This window comes from Pinus tabuliformis, chromosome 1_2 (assembly GCF_031772625.1).
Source record: "Pinus tabuliformis cultivar Carrire ecotype Pingquan chromosome 1_2, CPIR1, whole genome shotgun sequence".
Lineage (NCBI taxonomy): Eukaryota > Viridiplantae > Streptophyta > Pinopsida > Pinales > Pinaceae > Pinus > Pinus tabuliformis.
Window position 1 is genome coordinate 657,163,561 of NC_142298.1, and position 20,867 is coordinate 657,184,427.

Consider the following 20,867-nt stretch of genomic DNA (forward strand, 5'->3'; position numbering starts at 1 on the left):
TTCTGTATGCCTAATGCTGTAAGTGCAGTTAAATAATTTTTGCAGGTGCATAATAAGATCTAATTCTGTGAGCACAGTTAAACTTTTTATGTAGGGAGATAACAAGGTTAGGATTTAGTCATAGTTATAGTTGTATATATGATTGGTTGTATCTGGTTTTCATGTGGAATCACAGCTGGGTTGATAGTGATCAATACCCTTATTTATAACAGAGGTTTTTTAGAAATAAGTGACTAAGAAATCTTTAAGCATTTTTCAACTATAGGATCTTCTGGATATGATAGTTTTGTGGGCCAAACCTTTATTCAGAGAACCTATTTGAATAGGGCTTTTCTTAAGCATGGTCAGTTTTATCTTACTATTATTTATCTATTCATTAACATCTAATACTTGTTATTTGGGCTATGTTCGCCTAGGATGCACACCTAGATTAGTGTGGGAAAAGTCCCTATTCCCACTAGGTGTGGCCTTAAGGCAAAACACTTAGAGAAGGAGCTGTCACCTGTTCCCAACTCTCTCCGTTTAAGCTCTCTCCTAGCTAAGCTAAAGGGGGTGATCCCTAAAACTTGTTAGAGATAATAAGTCCTAGGAGATGGTTAGTAAGGCAATTACCATTCAATATAACTTGAAGATAAATTAGAGATCTGATTTAACAATTATAAATGTTTATGAGCATATAAACATTAACAAGATAGATTCAATGAATCTAACAAGATATCCTGCAAGACAAACTATGATTAGACCAGCGCCTTTAGAGATAACTTGCAAGAAACAATATGCTCAACAAGAAATTATGATATTTGCAAATGAAACAACGATCTTGTTGAAAAGTGTAACTAGGTTCGGTCTTCATAATGACATGTGTAATTGTGATTTTATGTAATTGATGAAAAGAAGAAAAATAAAATTATTATTGTAATGCTTGTCTCATGGGTTTCATGAGCAAGGAATTTTATTTTAGTGATGACTTCTGTTGTCACGCAAAGTGTTTAGGCACCACGACAATGCTCAAAGTAAAGCGCTATCACTCCTGATTCTTACTCACTCCGTTTAGACTCTCTCCTAGACAAGTCAAGGGGGGTAGTCCCTAAGGTAAATGGATGAGGAAGCCTATGGATCATGGGGTCTAGGAGATTTTAATGATGGACAATTTGATGAATCTATACGATGAAATCAGATTGATAGATTAAATGCTAATGTAACCAAGACACGACCACAAGATAGAAACAATTATAAACCAGTGCCTTCGATATTTGAATTAACCATCAATAAAACAAGTTATCCAGAACGATTTTCAATATGTGACGAAAAGTGACAATCATAAATAATCCACAAAAACGCCCAACACTGTATCACGCAAGATATTCCAGATTTAAGACGATTATCGTTAATGACCAAGATCTAGATTCAAATAGTTTTCTCCAACAGTCAATATAACTTAAGACATTTATCGCACTTTGACCATCATAAAAAATGCATTTTATGACCAAATGACACTAAGGAGCTTTAGGTTAATTTTTTTTTAATTATTCCTTAGGCAATAATTTTTGATGGTAACTGAAGAAATTAAAATCTTTTGACAGAAAAATGGATCAAAGGGCTTAAAAATAAAAATTTTAATGGGCCATAGGCCACATTTAAAATTTTTAACTTTAAAGCACAAATCCCTTTAAATTATTTCTCTAGCCACCAAAATTAGATTTAAGATTTAAAGTTTTTTTTTTTTTTTAATAGAATTTTTTGATGTTTTTGGATTTTTTTTTAAATTTTTAATTTTTTTAGATTTTAGATCATAATAAAATCAAAACCATAAATCAAAAAATAAGAAAATCGAATTTAAAAAAAATAAAAATGAAAAATAAAAATACATTCTAAAAACTGACTTTTTAATGAATATACAAACCTAAATGTAAAACGAAAATCAACTAATAAAAACCTAACCTAACGGACATGCATTCATATAAGTGAAGGTAAAATAAAAAAGAAAATCGAATTGTGTTTGTTGTTGTGTTTGCAGGTTCTGACAGCGGAAAGGAGCTCGACAGCAAAGAAGGCTGCGAGGGTTTGGAGAGGTGAATACGTAGAGGGAAGCACGGACAGGGATAATCGAGAGCAGAGATGGAGTGATGGAGGGGAGATGAACTACACAGATGAAGAGAGGGGTCTGTAGGTGGGGTTTTCTGTTGCAGGTTAGGAACAATTATCACCCCAAGAAACTCTCCTAGGTTGTATCTCAGAGATGCTCGGGAACATTACAAACTCAACAAAAATGTTGGAAATAGGTGGATGAGTGGAAGGGATGATGCATATTCAAGCCAGATAACCACTTCTACTATGCTTAACCCCAGACATGGGTGAACACCCCCAGACTACAAGGCTTTAGACCACCAATTGCTCACAGTTTGAGGATTAGGTGAACATGGAGAACACTGACCACACCAGCAGATGCACAGGACCCTGTGATGGCCGGCTGCAACCAATAAAGAGGTCTGCAAATCTATTTCCTAATGCACAGACAGGATGACAGCTCTTTGGCACTAAGTGAACAGAAACCTGCATAGCATATTCAATGATACATACTAGATTCTAACACAGAGGTGGGATGACAACCCCTCTAATGCTAAACATCAAGAGCACATGAAAAATACATAACAGGCACAACCTGGAACAGAGAAGAAGTGGAAAGTGAGCAATTAACAACAAAATAAGCTTGTATTAGCTGAAAATGAAGACTAGACGCTGCAGGTATCACAATAGTTACAGTCTCCAGAAGTTGAACCTTACATCAAAACTACAACCATCAACCCTGATTACATCTGTTTGTTGGGTATATATAGAGTTTGTTTACAAAGATATTCTGCTGTGCTATGTGTGGAGGGGTCATAATCGACCACCAACCACCTTAACTCTCTGATGGAGTCTTTGGTGCAGTCTGCCTGCTACAATGAATGGATTTGATCTTTCTGCTGCTCGACCGTCCTTCCTGAATAGGTGGAGTGTGACATGAAACAGGCTCCATAACTTGATAAATGCTTTAACTGCTCGAGGCTGGTCCTTTTTTCGCTCGGCCATTCCGCTTCTTGAATGCAGTGGTTGAGGATTAATTGCGCCGAGTACAGGTAGTTGACCACTGTTGTCCTTCGGGAGTACAGAACAGTCAAAGGAGTGTGGACTCCATGGCAGGTGGACAGGGTGAACGAAGGAACGATGCGGACCGTCGGATTACACCGATCAACGGCGGAGACAGCACGACAGGGGCTATCGGGAAGGCGAGGCGGAAGATGGTCGTAGGTCGTCGGATCTCGAATGGACGGCGGAGATCTATCGGCGGGAAGAATCGGGCAGAAGCGGGTCAAACCAACGCGAGCCGTCGGATCGTGGGTGGGCAGATCTAACGGCTATCGGACGGCAAAGGTGCACGAGCGATAGCGAGTGGGGAAGGTACAAGCGGGTGGTAAACGGTATTCTGCGCACCGCTTACGGGGTCGGGCAGTATTCGTACATGGGCTTGCGATCCAGTAGAACTGCGACGCATGGCGGATGGGACCGGGGGCAAACCACTTTCCCCGCTGGCTAACGCGCGGGCGGTTCGCGGGGTAAGGAGGAGCGACTACCGTCCGATCGCTTTGGTGAATGATCGGACGGCGGAAACAGACAGGCAAGTTACGTGGTAAGCAACGAGCGATCACCGTTGGATCTGATGGTGGATGCGATCGGTGGAGGAAATAAACGTGCGGGTGGTTCTTTGAATGCGGCGGGGACTGTTAGATCACGCGATGGGTGCGATCAACGGCTGCGATTAAACGGTGGCTATGGCGATGAAGGCGCAAGATCACCTGGTTACGATGATATGAGGGTTCGAGCTTAGGAGTGAGGGCCTTCTACTATGCTTTTTTTTAAACCGAGAAGCAGGAGAAATAGAGATCATAGGAGGGCAAGGGGAAAAGAATAGGAGAGGAGGACAGCTATTATAGGTCTTTCCCTGAGCATAACCGAGGATCTAGCTTGCCTTCAACCTCCGAGGATCAATGTATATAGCAGAGCTAACAGGAACAACGCGTGGGAGAGAGAAACGTGAGAATGGAGCAACGTGGAGAGGGTTTGGATAGCAGCAAGAAGGGATCAGAAAGCTGTAGGGCCGAGGCAGCGTTTGGGAGAAACGCAGGTCGGATAGCAGCGTAGATGGCAGCTTGATGGATAGCGTGGAGTGAAGACGCAGATAGAGAGGGAATGGCAAAGTTGGAGCTGCGTTGATGAGGAGGGACGAAGGAGGGATAAGCTCACGCGGACAAGGGAAATGAGGAGCGCAGGTTTGGGCATTCCTTCAGGTAGATTGGACGTGGAATGAGGGATAGCGTAAGGATTGAAGGAGGTCTTGTTGCGATGAAGGCAGAAGATATGACGTGAAAGGGACGAGATGGAGCTGCATTTTGGATGGAGCAATGAGGAAGCTGTAGGCAGGGTTCTGCAGGCAACAACAAAAGGCTGTGAGCAAAAATTTCGAAATTTTTCAGGCATCAGAAAAAATTGAAGATCCCAGGCAGTGGACAGGAAAAGAAAATAGCAGCCCAATAAACCCTTAAAAATTTTCCAGAGATTTCTTGAATAAAATTTATATGTTCTGCTTTAGATTTATTACTTGAAACCCCTGTAAAATCGTCTCGAGATAAAAAAAAATTAAAACCCTTTGCAAGAGATGGTTCTGAGGCGAGATCTTACCCTCTAGGGCCTAGATCTGGCTTCAAAATCAAACTTCACCTTCAGATCTGCAACCTGTTCCTGAAAATACAAAGAACCAGAATCCCAACATACCAAAAAAAATGAAACCACAGAAACCCTAAGTCAGAAAATATATATTTTTTTTACAGATCTATGCACAAGAGTAGCAGATCTATCAGATCTGGCGAGTGTGACTCCAACTCTGCTCCCAAATCTGATAACGTGAGGCTCTTAAAATCCAGATTTATCAATTTGGCACATAATTTTTTTTGAAATTTTAAATTTAAACGAAGGTGCTTCGCTCAAAACCCTTCATGCATCAACAATGAAACTTCTTATGATAAGCCCAGGATTCAATCAAGTTGGGCTCTTCAGAAAATACTAATCGAGAGTTGGTTGGTCCAACTGAAAACTTCCCTGAACTCCCGATGACCTAAAAATCAAGAATTCCCTGCACAACTCAATTCAACCATTAACGTAGAGCGAGAAAATGATAATAATATTCAGATTTAATAGAGATACGTGCCATTATATTCAGAACTTAAATTACCATTCAAACCCCAGTGATTAAACAAGATACCTGTGCTTAAATCACTCTTCATAAAGTTATCATCAATGGCTAAAAGGAGATCTATGCATGAAAATAACGCATCTTACAACATTTTCACGAAAAGTAACACCAACAGAAATTAACCCCAAAGTCTTCCTTTATTGCTCATAAAAAAAAGATTATAAGAGAGCTTTCACTTAGCACACGACTCCAAGATCGAATTATCTCAACTAACAAATGACCTCCTATTTAAAGATAAATCTTCCAACGGCTAGTTCGAGTGATTCTTGTCAAAGTGATCTCGACCATTGATGAGGATCAAAATTTCTTTTAATTTTATCCATCGAAATTTTAAATATTGAGGAAATTTCGAATTTTTCAATTAAATGCATTTTAATAAATTAAAAAATTAAAATTTTGCATTAATTTCCTCAAAATTTTGACTTTGACCTAACCCCAAGGACCCAAGGCATAAAATTTAGCAAAATAATCAATTAACCTTAGTCCCTGGACCTGTTAAGATTTAATTTTTTAAAGGATCCACGAATTTTACCTCTGGAAATTTTAAATTTACCTAGGACCTATGAGGGGATAAATTATTTTTCTAGCCCTCATGACACTTTACATCATGATTTTTTACATTTTTTACATCACAAGGGGGAAACCCATATGAAAAAGACCCTCACAGACTACCCATTTCTGCGACACAAATATAATCCAACAGACTAAGCAACTTGTAATAAAATAACCTAACCAAATAGTCAGGATTATTCCCAAATCACTTTTACACAGACTCGATCTATAACACTAGGACTAGCCTAAGATCCTGGTGACAAAATTCATTTCAGCTTTGGGGTAAGGCTAAAGGAAAACTTTGCCGACCATACGAGAATGGATCGGTGAGACAAAAAACCTCCCGGAGTGTAGATCGTTACTAGAAAAATAGGTTTACCTAGGCAATTACATACATGACACAGATTTGTTGAGATTATTTACATTACATATATGCAAAATGGGTTTACATTATAACATGATAATCAAGTTGATGATGATAGCTGGACGACACGGACACATGGATCAGGCGCTATCCCTTTTGCGAAAAAGGGGGTGTACTGCTATGGGTCGTTGACATGTAATGGTCAACAATTCCCATTGTGAGTCTTAGGATTTGTCATCTATTCATAAAAGTCAATTTAAGTCTGTCATGTATGAAGGACCCTTCTTGGGCATGTTAGAATATATGTAAGTCATTAAAAGAGTCAAAGAGACCCTCCAAGACCAAGCTCAAGCTCCTCCAAGAAGTGGGCATCCAGATGATCTCCAAAAGGCATGTCGGCCTAGTCTACAAGTCAAGTCGTCTTATATTCATGAGCAGATCACTATAAATAGGAAGCTCAATCCACATTTGAAGACAAGATTTTGGTGAAGATAATCCAAGTGAGAAAGGTGCGAAATAGTTCGATCTAAGAGAAAATAGCAGCCCTACATCCAAGCGAAGGAAAGAAGGGAAGATCGAATAGATTACTGGTCTGTTTCTGGGCAACATTTGTTACACTTGCAAGAAAAGGTAAGGGCAGAAACATATTGCAGAAAAGCCCTATTGCAGAAATTGAGAATCTGAGTTAAGGCAAGAATGTTGTCTATGCTTCATGCCGAGTTAACATAGAGCTCCTATCTAGTTAAAGTGAAGAAGTAAGGGACAAAATTTATCCTTTATCAGTCGCACGTGCAAGAAAGAAGAGTCTACTATAGCAGGCCAAAGACTATAGTCAAGGAGGCCGAAAAGTTCAGATATGAGTTGGAGAAGTGAAGGCTAAATTGCAGAAAGTTGACTTGGTCTTGGAGAGGTCATTTTGGTCAAGGGTCTAGGTCATGGTCTTGGTATTCGTCAATTGGAATCTCTATAAGAAGAAGAATTTGTTCGGGTTTTCCTCTCAAAGAGTGAGAGGTTTTGGCCCTAGATGATAGCCTATATTTTGTGTCTCTTGTCTCTTTATGGTTTATGCATTGGTAGCTGTTTGATGAAGAAGAAAACTAATAACCTAAGTAAAAGAAGATCCTAATCTAAAGAAGTAAAAAGCACTCACAAACAAATTACTAATAGAAGAGAAATCAGTTAATTGCTATGCCCTAGATTTCTCAACATGGTATCGAAGCTAAGGTGACTAAGTCAAGGAATGGAATTTTATTAATGGACACTCAAGGATCAAATCTCAAGGAAGGCATCAAAGCAAAGATCATGTTGAAGTCAAAGGAAGCATCATAACCCTAGATCAAAGAAGTCTACAAAGAAGTATTGAAATCACCATCAAGAAAAGAAGGCCAAAACCCTACATCTACTCAAGTTAAAGTGTTTTGAAGACTATTCATCCAAAGGAAGCTAGATCAAAAGGTAGTGTCATCTCACTCCCTGTGGGATCAAGGATCATTCTTGAAGAAAACTACCTTCATCAAGGAGAAGTTTTCAATCCTTTATATCATCATCAACATCAAGGATGTAATAAGAAGAAGGAGCATCCTATCAAGTAAGTATATTTATTTCCACATCTGAATCTGTCAAAATGTCTTTTTGCAAGGAAAGCAGCAAACTGGTTGGGGCTTCAAACTCATCCGTGTTTCCCAAACAAGTTGATTTCCAACTTGTTTTCCTTCACCTCATTCCATAGGGACTACCCCCCATAGCCTGCTATTGGGAGACATGTAGAATAGAGCGAGTGGGGATCAAAGTGACAGCCCCCGTCCTGAGCGGTTGTCATAGGTGCTTGTACAATCCGGGCGACAACACAACCCATGGCTCAAGGAAGATTCAATATGCAGGAATTCTAAGGTGGAATTCGCTGGAACAATGAGGTTGGCCCAGTTGAGGAAGGTGATAGACGAGATCCACCCTCATCCTTATAGCAGAGTCACTAGGGGTGCGCAGGTTGTGGGGGTACGACCATCTACACCATTTGGGGAAAGTCGACAAAATCAGGGCACTAGATCTCCTCAAAAGGTTCAGGCAGGATAGGGATAGGTAGAGGATGAGACCAGGGGTCGCTTTTGCTGGTGGAGACCTGGCTTTAGATATCAGGAACTTGAGGAGGAGGTTGAGCATGATGCTAAGGGCACACAATATGGTGAGGAGCACATCGATATACCTAGTGTGGTGCAGGAGTCACCATTGTTGGAGACCTCTTTGATAGAACAAGTTGACACCTTGGTGGAGAGAATAGAGCCTACACCTATAGAACCACCTGTTGATCAGGTATTGTCCCTAGATGAGGTGCCAGGAGACATAGAGGTATCCGAAGCCATTACTGAATCCCTAGACAAAAGCCTCCTATAGCAACATGGAGAAAACATATAGGGACGTGAGCTAGTCGTGGAAGGGCAGTCTGTAACTCATGTTGAGCCCATGGTGGAGGAGGACAAGCTGTCATCTTTTGGGCCAGCCATCAATTTAGAGCAGACAGATGCATAGATTCTTTCTATAGGGCGTTTTGCCAGCAAGTTGGAGCCACACACATTTCTTGGGGGTCACCGGGGCATTTTGGATTCAACCAAACCCTTTATGGGTTTTTGTAGGTTTGGTGAGAGGAGCCATGAGTTAATTTTGCAAAAAAATTTGGGTAGTATTTTTGGCCGAAATCAGTGTTCCAGTCAGTAGCCAGTAGCAGAAATCACTAGAGGAGGGTGCAGTTCACTACGGGATGATTTCCATCACTTGGGTCCATGAGATATTTTTGAGTTTTGTTGGAGCTGGTGTCGAGAGCCTACATTTAATTTTGCAGACTTTTTGGAGTAGATTTGAGGGTCGAAATCTCAATGCACCTACAGCAGTAGTGGTAGTGATTTTTTGGGTCAGCACAGAGGTTTTTGGTGGAGTCATTCCAACACTTGGGCATCACAATTCCAACTTGAGGGTTTTCTTAGCTTGTTGTAGCAAACCCAGGTTCCACTGATCTCATTTATTGTACTCATATTTATCAGAACCAATGCAGTGACTCGGAGTTTTTGCCCATATTTTCGTGTTCAAATGTGTATGGTTATGCATTTCTGAATTTAGTAGTTGTAGCTAGTTCATTGATTTTGTTATCTACAGTATATTTCCATTTGGAATATTACACCAAGCACCACTATCATATGGATAAGAACCACTGCCCAAACATCACTGAGTAGGGCGCATAAATCCTTATCATCGAGTTGCTTCAATAGGCCGTTATGATCTTTTAACAAACCACATAAGAACTAAGGAGATTCGGGATGGAAGATTACAAAGCCATGTCTACACCCATGATCACTAATTGGAGGAAGATAGATGCATCCAGGGAAAAGGATGTAGACCCCACCTTGTACAGGAAGTTGATAAACTCTGTCATGTATTTGGTCAACACTAGACCAAATATATCCTATGCAGTAAACTCTCTCAGTCAGTTCATGGTGGAATCGACTAGAGTGCATTGGACAACAACAAAACATGTATCAAGATATTTGTGTAGCACTATCGAGTATGGAATTAGGTATGCTCGAGGTGATGGTGTCAGATTGGTTGGATATATTGATGCACATTGGGCAAGTATCATAGTGGATTGGAAAAGCACTTCAGGGTGTTTCTTCAGCATGGGATTAGAGTTGTTTCTTGGTACAACAGGAAGCATAAGTCCGTGGCACTGAGTCCTATAGAGGCAGAGTACACAGCAGCGAGCATGGCTACATGTGAGGCTATATGGCTTTGGAAGCTGCTAGTAGCCTTGTTTGGTCATAGGGTTGAGACGACGATGATATATTGTGACAATTAGAGTTGCCTCAGGTTGTTAGAGAATCTAGTGTTTCACGACGGGTCCAAGCATATAGACATTGGATACCACTTCATCAGGGATTGTGTGCAGCGCAAGATTGTTTAGCTACAATGTATACCCATAGATGAGTAGGTAGCATATATAATGGCGAAGGCTTTGGGGAAGGCAAGATTCATCTTCTTTAGAGACAAGTTTATGTAGCTCAAACAGGTGTTCTAGTCTCAAATGATGTCTATGATGCTAAGGAACACATTTTCTCCAATACCCAGAAAAAAAATTCTAAGGAAAAGGCTTTGATTAGAATTAATTAGCTAGTTCATTAATTTTCCCAAGTCTAATTAAGGAAATGGCTTAATTAATCAGAAATAATGGAGGCAAATCGATTTTCCTCTAGTGACTTCTAGAAAAGTCATGAGAAGGGGTCAAGATGATCTTAGCCATTGATTGAGATTTGATCATTGTCATTGATTCGTCAACGAGAGATTATAAGAGGAAATCGATGGCGGCATTCGGTGAACACATTGAAACACAATGTTGCATTGATAGCAAGGGCGCAAAGGCAGCATAGGGGCATCAATAGAGTGAGATCAACAATGCTTGGAGACTGGATTGTTGGAGGAATTTATCACAGTGATTTCCAAAGATGTTTGGAGATCTATTTTTCTGTAGAGAGAGGCCTGTTTTCTAGTGGTGCGAATTTCTCTAGAGAGGGGTGTGAATTACCCTAGTTAGTAGTGTGAATTTCTCTAGGAGGACAAATTGTCAGAGCAAAGAGATGGATTGCAAGAGAGATCGATTTGCACAAGAAAGACAATATTGCCAGTTGAGGTTGAAATCTAGAGGGAGGTTGAGTTATTTCCTTAGCAGTGTGACTTTGCTAGAGCTAGGGCCACACGTGTGAGTATATTAGGAGCAAGAGGGAGGCTGAATTGCTTCCAGGCGACTAGATCGACTTGCAGAAATGCTAGAAATAATTTTCCGGAGGTTTTCTAATTTACGAAAAACATTTGTAATTTCTCCATCACAATTTTGTTGCAAAATTAATAAAAATACTTATATGCAGAACTGGTTTCCCTTCAAGATTTTTCCAAGGACATTTGTCCAAAAATTTGGTGTTCATTATTTGTGTGCATGGGCTATAATGTTCTTTGTTACTGTGGTTATTTATTTTCCAATGAAGTTGCAGTAGTGTTTTATTCAGTGTTTGCCGCAATTAATTGCAGAAGACAAATAATCAAGTGATAGGTGAATAATAACCAGTTAACTGTGACAGTAATTAAAATTTCACACGCCCCACATTATTCATGAGATGATGCACTTGGACCAGTGTGCCCCCAACTAGCTTAGCAGTATATACAAGTTTTGGTAGTTGATCAGAGGCCCAGATGAGGTTTGTCTCAGTATGGAGACATGGGAGGGCTAGCACCATCCTCTGAGCCCTCAATGTTGGAGCAAATACAAGCTATTCTATCACTAGAAGACCCGTGAGACCCATTTTCTACCCCAAACACAAAATTGGGGTCCACTTGGAGCCCTCTTGACTCACTTTGGCACAAAGAGAGCTCAATGCACGCCTCCAAGAGGCCCACACAGTGATGGCGTCAGCATTTCGACCCTCTTATGAGTTTATCTTTATGATTTTGCATTGGCTATGTGGTTGGCTTATAACCACACTTAGTTTTATTGCCACCCATTTGACAACTAAGAGGGGCTTTATGCTAATATTAGACTTGATTGGACATGTATAAATAGATGAGAGCTCATTTGAGTCTCTCATCATCATCACACTTGGAATTCAACCTCTTAGAGGATTTTCACACTTGTTCCTTCTTGGCTATTGGAGATATATTAGATGCATTTCGATATTTGGAAGCTATTTTTTATTGTCTTTCGAGCTACTTCTTTGGATGATGGATGGATATACTACATGTTGTCTTGTAAGTGCTTATTGTTGAATATTTGCTATTTTTAAATTTTCTAATGTATGGAATTATCGCTTCTAGTTTATGCTATCTTGTGCTCTAATTGTTGAAAATTAATTTTGAAAGGCTATCTAGTTGAGTATTGCATATGTAATTCATTATACAACATGTATTGAATGTTCCTAGTGGAGGAAATCTTTAATCTCTCCATCAAACTTCATTTTTTTTTGAAGTGAGTAAATGTTAAAAGTTGATACTTAGGCAATCAATTTTAGCCTCCTTAGAAAGGATAATTTTCATCCTTGACTCCATATGCCTAAAGGACAAGGCACTGGTCAAGTCATTGGTGATCAATCCATAATTTTCTCCACTAAAATTGGTCCTTTTAAGGCTGGGGCAAAAATCTAGGGCTTGTAGCGAAATTTTAGGATGTTTTTTGGTGATTTGGGAGCCTAAACATCAAGCTTAGAGCGTATGCTACCTATTCTTCAAGTTTGGTGGGCATCCACTAAAATTTCATCCATAAAATCTCTTGCCCTAGGTGTTGCTCCAAAAGGGAAACCCTAGTTCTTTTTCCCTCAACTTAAGGACTTCCTTGAAGGTTGTATGAGCTTGGTACTTGTTGAAGTAAATCATAAGAAGCCTTTTCTCTCGGGCCTTGACTTTGTGAATACCTATTACCATTGAAAAATCTCAAAACCCTAGGTCTCGTGCCTTCTTTTCTAGGTTTTTTCTTTGAGAGCATTTTGCTTCTTTGAAGCCTTGAACCATTATTGAGTCTCTCTCTTGAATGAGCTCTAGTTTGATCACTTGGTGCCTTATACCTAGCACATCTATTTTAAGTGATCTCCCTCCTACTGGGACTCCTCCCATCAGTGAAAGTCCCTAAAGAGTAGGGGGTTTTGGCTGAGGTTACGTTGGGCCTCTATGTTTTATTTTATCTATGGAGAAACAGTCCAGAAAGGAAGCAGAAAAATAAGATTTTGGCGCCAATTTTCTTGCAGTGAATTCATGGACAAAGATAGTGAAGAGGTTTCAATTTCGGAAATGCCTATAGGAAATTTTGGAATGAACTTGGCTTAAGATTTAAGATCTATTAATGAGAATGATAAGGTTTAATGCTATTCTAGTCATTGTATGTCATATGATTGCCAACGTTGAATAATACTGAATCCTGCATCATGAATGTCAAATTGTCAATTGATGTACAGTACATGCTTGATTGTAAAGTTGAAAAATGTATGATTTGAATGATGATCATGAATCCATTTTGAAAAGTTGAAAACAAATATTAAGCATCGCTGCTTTACACAATTTCAGTTATGTTTTTTTCTCTTATTTTAGTTTTTAGTATTTTCTTTCATTAATATAAAATTTTATACGTATATGCCTATCATATCCCTATCCCCTGTTTCAAAAATGTAGCACCCATACCCATATCCACATACCCTTGCAACCTATGTCACATGGTTTGGGTTTGAATTCAAGTTCGGAAACAATTAAGTTCGATTCGAATTCGAATTTTCCAATGAGGTTCGTATGAGGTTTGGCATTAAGTTTGACTATATATATATATATGACATAAAATAATAAAAAATCAAAATCAATCAATAAAACTATATGAGTAGCAGTGAGCACCCACGAGCCACAAATCACAACCACTATTAACTTCACGCTCTGGGCGGTGGGGACAAGCAACGTCTAGAAATTGAATTCAAGAAATTGCAGAGAATACAACATGCAGCGGCAGCACTGAGCACAATAGAGCGAGTACACTCAGACTGAAATTGGCTTGTGAAAATCTATCGACAACCATGGTAAATAAAGCCAAACCAGTGTCCACCGCGGGAAACTAATTGGTGGGAAGTGGAACAAGAGAAAACCATGTGCTGCCCATGGTTTTTCTCATAAACCTTAAAACAACTGACAAAAACCGCCCGAAATCTAACCTCGAACCCCAAAAAAAAAATTAAAAATTATAAAATTGGGCTTCAGGTTCGTCTTTAGGTTCGCCTTCAGGTTCGAATTTGTTGAGGTTCGACTATCAGGTTCGAATTCGAGGTTCGACTATCAGGTTCGCCTAACCTGAACAAATTTGAATCTTTTTTTGGGTTCGCCGAATTTCGAACCTCAAGGTTCAAATTCGGCAAACCCTGTGACATAGCTTGCAACTTAGGTTTCATTCAACCTACCAACAAAATTATACAAACAACAGAAATATGAATACTGTTTGTGATTAGATTGATCTATGCTAAGGATCAATATCAAAATCTCCATATAAGATGAACAAGTAATGCTTCAAAGGATCTGGCTATGAATGAGCATGGTGTATGCCGGGAGGGCTAGTCTTATGATAAGTAGTAAGAAAACCCTTGTGCTGGGGGGAACTTAGTGATAGTTGAAGGAAGAAACTATCATTCTGATACCTAGCTGACCTACTCCCATGAGTTATGACCCTTTCAATAATTCAATCATCAGAATCATTTGAAATGGCTAAGGTTGTTCCTGTATAACCAATAAAGCTATGAGGGCAACAATAAGATACATCCACTAAAATCATATATATTCGTCTATGTAACCTTTTATTTAGGGTAGGCAGTGGAGATTAGATTTCAGTATTAGGTTTGTGACATTGATCAAACTTGTGAAATCTAGCTCTTTGTGGTATGGATGCTTAATACTTATACAAGCTTCATGTCTTACTGTTCAGGTAACTCTAGTGTGGGTTTCTTCACATAGATTGTATGGATTTTAGCAGAGTGTTTTTACCTTTTTGCCAAATGATCTTATTTTATAGACTGTTGCTGTTAAAGTAATATCTTGTTAGCCTTGTGAAACTATAACTAATTATTTCTTATTTATTACAGGGCTTTTTACAATTACGTTTTACACCATGGGTTAGGAATATGCTTACAAGGTGTGTGGCAATAATTCCTAGCTTGATCGCTGCTCTTATTGGAGGTTCCAGGGGTGCAGGAAAGCTCATTCTCATATCGTCGGTAGGCGTGTCCAATCTCATTCTACCTTTCTTTTTCCTGTTTTATCTAAAGATCTTGATCAACTTTTGCCCTTATTAAACAGAACCTATTTTATTCTGGTGTGGTGTTGGGCTGACTCCTGACCAATAACTTTGAGTATTTCAGATGATTCTTTCTTTTGAGCTTCCATTTGCTCTTCTGCCACTTTTGAAATTTACAAGCAACAATGTGAAGATGGGTCCTCATGCTAATTCGAAGAAGGTGAGCAAAGTTCTGAAATAGTTCAATCGACATTGTCAGATCCCTTTATCCTTTCCATTTCTTCCTTGTGCTTTCTTTCTCTATCTTTCACAGCACTGTCTTTCCAAATAACAGATTTTGAAATTCATTTTTGTTCTGCTACCAGTATATGGTGTTTAAGATGATAGGAAGCAATAATTTCACTTGTGCCTACTATAGTCAGTTGCCTATTCAGTTAGTTTTCTGTGTGCACCTTGTAGTGTCTCTCTGTTTCCTGTTGAATTTTTCTGTGGACAAGTGATGGCTTACTTTTCATCCATGCCATCATGTTGTGCTATGGAGTTGATTGCTTATCTTCCTTTTCTTTTTGTTTTCTCAACCAACAGTCTTAGAGATGATACTTTGTAGCAGGGTGATTATTTGGACTTTTGTTTGTTTACATGCTATGTTACTGGATCCACAGGGTCTAAATGTTGGATCCACGGATCCGTGTTTCAGATCCAGATATGAGTACAGATCCGCATAGTATCTGCCGTGTAAATGGATCCTGTGCCAGATAGCCTTCGCACACCATATCCCAAGCAAATAACATTAGAGTTTTAGGTTTTTATTTTTATTTTAATTTAATTATATTTGCCACATGTTTTGTAATGTACCAAAGCTAAATATGCTATTATAATCCAACAGAAATTTAAAATTTTCCTTTGAGGGCTTTTAACAAACAGTTAGAACACAGAACATCCGTCAAACACTTTGAATGATAAGTTAAAATACTTGCAACGGCAATAAGTAAGAGAGGCAAATAATGACTCTATTACTTGCTGGGAAGAATTACAAGCAATGATACTCATGAACCTGAATATACTTTAGCACAACAGCTGGGACAATATAAGAACTTGGCACAAATAAGGAAGATGATCTTCAGTTTGATCACAAGTCAGATCACTGTAGATGATAAGATCTCGGCACTCCATGATAAATATGGCAATAATCCTGCAAGCAATCTATATCCTATCCTTTAAATGCAGAACACAGCCTCTAATGAGAGATAATGAACCTCTGAACTTAGCTTTGCAATGTGAATACTCAACCCCTCCAAATGATGATATTCTGCCTCCACTAACAGACTAGACAACTCGGCCTCTTCAGATTTGTTAGCAATATAATCTTGTCCTCCAAGTCCGGTATACTCTGCTTATATGATGGAAATGCACTTGGCTCCAGCAAGGAGAAACTCTTGCCCCCCTCAACAAGCATGCTCTCATCCTACCAATTAATTGCTGATCTCATCCTCAAATGCAAGAAGGCTCTCAGCCCGAATTTGAAGTGCACTCGGTCTCTACAAGAAGACTGATCTCAGCCTGATAAGGGTAAACTCATTCTCTTGTTATTGACAGAAATCGAACTCTAGCTATAGAATAATTTCGGCCTCCTGAAGTGGTTTATTGTCAGCCTCCAGAGTAGACAAGTTCGATCTGCCAAGTGTATAGAATTCGGCCTCCACTAATAAAAAGAAATTCAGCCTGTTACAGTGATAGATCTTGGCCTCCATAAACGCTAAGAAGCTTGGCCTCCACAATAAGCTGGTTCAACCTGCGAAAGAAATAATTTCAGTTTCCAAAGGACCCTGATCTCCTGAAAAGATACCAACAATTTGACCTCACTGCCAAGATAGATTTGATCACAATGATGCTCCGGCAAAACAATATAAACTCAACCTTCTGAAGTAAATGGAAATTGCTGAAGCAACTTGGCCCTCTAGGGAAATAACATCTGGCAATTGATAAACACTTCGACCTCTAGAAGAATTGTCCCAATAACCTGTAATTGACGATCAAATGGGAAATCTGAATGATTTCCCGCAGTGCCAACTAGGGTGGCAATAATGTCTACTGAAATTGGATGAATGCTAGCTAGGAAGGCAATGATGTCCACCGAAACTAGTGTGAGAGTCTCGCTTGAAACCTTCGAACTTTGACTTCCTTGAGCCAAAATCTGAACACCAAAATAGAATGAACGAGGAAAGGCCATCGATCGCTTTTATAATACTTCATTGGATCTTCTCCAAGCTTCTAGAACTTCCCTTTTCTAATATCTTATTAATGAAGTTACTTTTTCCTCCAAGTTTTTGAGAAATCTAGGGCATTATGTATTTAACTTGATTTCTCTTCTATTATGACGTTATTTTATGATGTCTTACTTATTATATCTATTTTCAATTTGTTATGTTCTTATCATTAAGACCAATGCCAATCCATGAAGATTACAAACAAAAAGGGAACACAAGATGTAGGCACACAGTTAGGGCAAAACCCCTAGGTAGGGGAAAAACCCAGTCAAGAACAAAAAACCCAGTCAAGAACTCTTCTTTCAATAGATTCAAAGCACAGTGAGACAACCAAGACTCTTGACCTAAACCTCTCTCCATCCATTAAGTCAACTTCTCGGTTGACGTAGTCTCTTTCTAGAACTGATCTTCAAGAATAAGAGTTTCGATCTTCCATAAAACAACTTCGGATCTTGCAACTACAGAAAGAAACTTCGGTCCTTTAATTATAGAAAACTTCGGCCCCTGTAATTGTAGGGAACTTTGGCCCTGAATTTATGTCATGCTTCAGTCCTTTATTCATCCAGTACTTTGTTGTTCTATAAGTGATCCAAATCATCTTGATAGCCCAAGCTATTTTGTATGTAATGCACTTCTAATTTTGTTGTTTGTAGTCCATGTGAATTTATTCACTTCTCAGCCATTGGGTCAACTACACTGGGGTATATATAGTTGTTTCCTCCTATATATTGAGCCCACATGATGAGTAGGAGAAGCCAACTTTGAAGAGCATGAGGTCGACTTGATGGTGGAGGAGTTATCATGACTCAACTAATTTTCTTTCTTTAATACAATGATCCCAAGAAGGGTTTACATAATTAAATTTGACTTTGACTCAACAAAATCCTAGAGCACTCAATGGGTGATTTGACCTATTGACTATTGACCCAAGCATGAAACCCATGCTTTAATAAGTCAATTTATTTAACAATAAAAAAATTATTTTGACAAATACAATACATCATGACTCAAATATAATTATGAAGATCGACTCTAGTTACATTCTTCAACACTCCCTCTTAACTAGGTATTCATAATCACATATATAGAGGTACAATTAGTGCTACGGACTAGATACCTGACCAAGGCATTCTATTTAGGTGGGACTAAGGGGACTCAATCTTTTAGCCAACTCTAGGTACCATCAGGCTTTTAAGCTCTACCACCAACCCAGGGATCTAGATGCGTATCTAAGGTTGGAGCTCCATGACTAATGCTACACTCCTCTTTGGGATCTAGACATCAACACATAGGCCGACCAGATGTCCTCCCAAGCATCTTGTCATTAGATGCTTCATCTCTCCCTAATAAACTAAATCAGATATATCTATTTGTCCAAGCATGCTTCCCAAGTGTTCATTCTTCTTATGGAGAGATTTATCTATACAAACACAACCCCAATCAATAATGAACTTTCAAATATACATACAAGTAAAGACAAACCTTCAAGGTCCTCATTCATTCAGATGTTGCTTATATCATCATCAAGTTGTCCATATATAAATTTCCGAAAGCTTTCTTCTTTTATTTCTTCAGCAACACCAACTACACCCTCAGTGCTTTGCAAGTCCTTTTTCATGAACATTCATTTGTGGTTTCATTCTTTATGATTTTCACAATGTGCCCTCCCTCTCAACTGGTGAGATATACCTTTCCTTCTATCCAGGCTCCCTCTTAACTTGGGGAGATTAATAGCTTCCTTCCTTTTATAACATCAGAGAACCCATTCTTTCTTATGGCATCAAGGTCATCTTGATCATCATCATTCTTATAGCTTCCTTTATCAAGTCATCTTACGAACATTTTCAACATCTTGAAGATTATGCACTTGCAAAACTTTAATAGCAAGTACAACCAAATATAATATATATAGAAGCATGAAGTCAACCATATCATGCCATGATAATCAAAATATCAAATACCTAAACCTAGTTAGGTTTGTAATCAGCAAGAGACACATCTCTTTACATACTAGACTTCAACTTCATGCTAGGGTTTTGTCATAGACCCTAGACTCCATCATCGAGACACAAAACCTTAGATATCATCAAATCAACAATTTTACTATACATCAATATTCTTTTAGAATTACATGTTAGACTCTACTAAGGTTTGTTGCAAACCCTAGATTTTATCATCAAAACTAAATCATATCAGAAAAAATATCGTCATATCCTAGAATATCAATCTTTACTAGGGCTTTGTTACAAACCCTAGAATTCACAAACTAAAACATGAGTATCAACAATTAGGTTATTATACTCGCATATACATATCTAGGATTTCATGCACTAGCATTTCTCATCAATACAAACATCAAATTTAGATATACAACAATTTTCTCCAAGCTAGGGTTTCGATCATATGAATGAATATACACCTAGGGTTTCATTCTTAGGTACTTACTATAGATATTATAGGGGTTTTGCTCATAAACCCTAATTTACCAAACGCTAAAGATCTAGGGTTTCAATACATAACTTAGTCATTAAAAGCAAACCCAAATAGGGTTTTGTAGTGAACGCTAAAGGTTAGGGTTACACAAAAATTATCAAATGATAATATCATGAGGGTAGATTCAATCTAATGATTAATCACCCTAACAATAATCTTTGTGATTCAAAATCCTAAACATAAGAAAGTTAGTAATACAAGGAAAATTTCAAAAAGATTGTATCCTTTTAATAAAGAAGTTTAGCTACAAAATTTTTTATACATACCTTGAGATACTTCTTTTACAAACCTTGTAGTGCCTCCTCTTACCTTGAAATATCAGCATTTCTTTTATGTACCTGCAACATTTCCTCAAAAGTATACAAGAGAGTATGATAACAAACTTCAAACCTTAAGTCATCTTTTAAGATATCAACTCTGGGGTTTCGAATTCAATTCTATATTTTTCCAGGGTTTCCAATTTCTCCCTAGACTTCCTACAAACCCTAGAGACTAATAGGCTAGAGAATAGGGTTAGGGTTTCTTAACTAGGGTTTACAAGAGTTTAGATGCCAATAATTTCATAAAGGTTACAAACACTAGATCCAAAAATGAGATATATATAAAAAAAAGAAAAAGTAATTAGAGCTTGCAGAAATAATTATACGTACCTTATATCCTTCTTACCTCATCCTATCTTTGCAAGTGACTTTCTTTCAAGGATAAAGTTGTACCTTCTTTAGTTCTGCCTTCAAGACAAGATTGACTTCTGCTTCTTTTGTTTAAGGTGTTCTGTTGTAGATTTTCAACTTAGCTTTTATAAACCATATGCCACTTTCTTATTGCAAATTTTCAAGCCTTTGAAATATTACTGCAATTCTTCCTCTACAAGTCTATTGGACTGTAGCTTCGTACCACACAACTCCTGATCACTGTAATTTTCTTCAAATCAATGGACTATTATTGCAACCTACAATTACTCCAACTTTGACTATAAGTTCGGATCAATTAGCTTCCATTACATCTTTGGGTCACTGTATTTTCGTCTACTCATTTGGATAGACAGACCTGCAACTTCAGATGACTCTACTGCAACTTCAGATAGACTAATTTGGATGACAGACCTGCAACTTTGGA

At 38.5% G+C, this 20,867-nt stretch overlaps 1 protein-coding gene across 1 annotated transcript in view; it reads left to right on the forward strand.

Moving 5' to 3' along the window:
• LOC149207390 (metal transporter Nramp6-like) overlaps positions 1-20,867 on the forward strand; it is a 147,994-nt gene that overhangs the window by 46,285 nt on the left and 80,842 nt on the right. The window contains exons 7-8 of the mRNA XM_089398023.1: positions 14,840-14,971; positions 15,116-15,211. Coding sequence (XP_089254149.1) covers positions 14,840-14,971; positions 15,116-15,211 — 228 coding nt within the window. The remainder of the gene's footprint in view (positions 1-14,839; positions 14,972-15,115; positions 15,212-20,867) is intronic.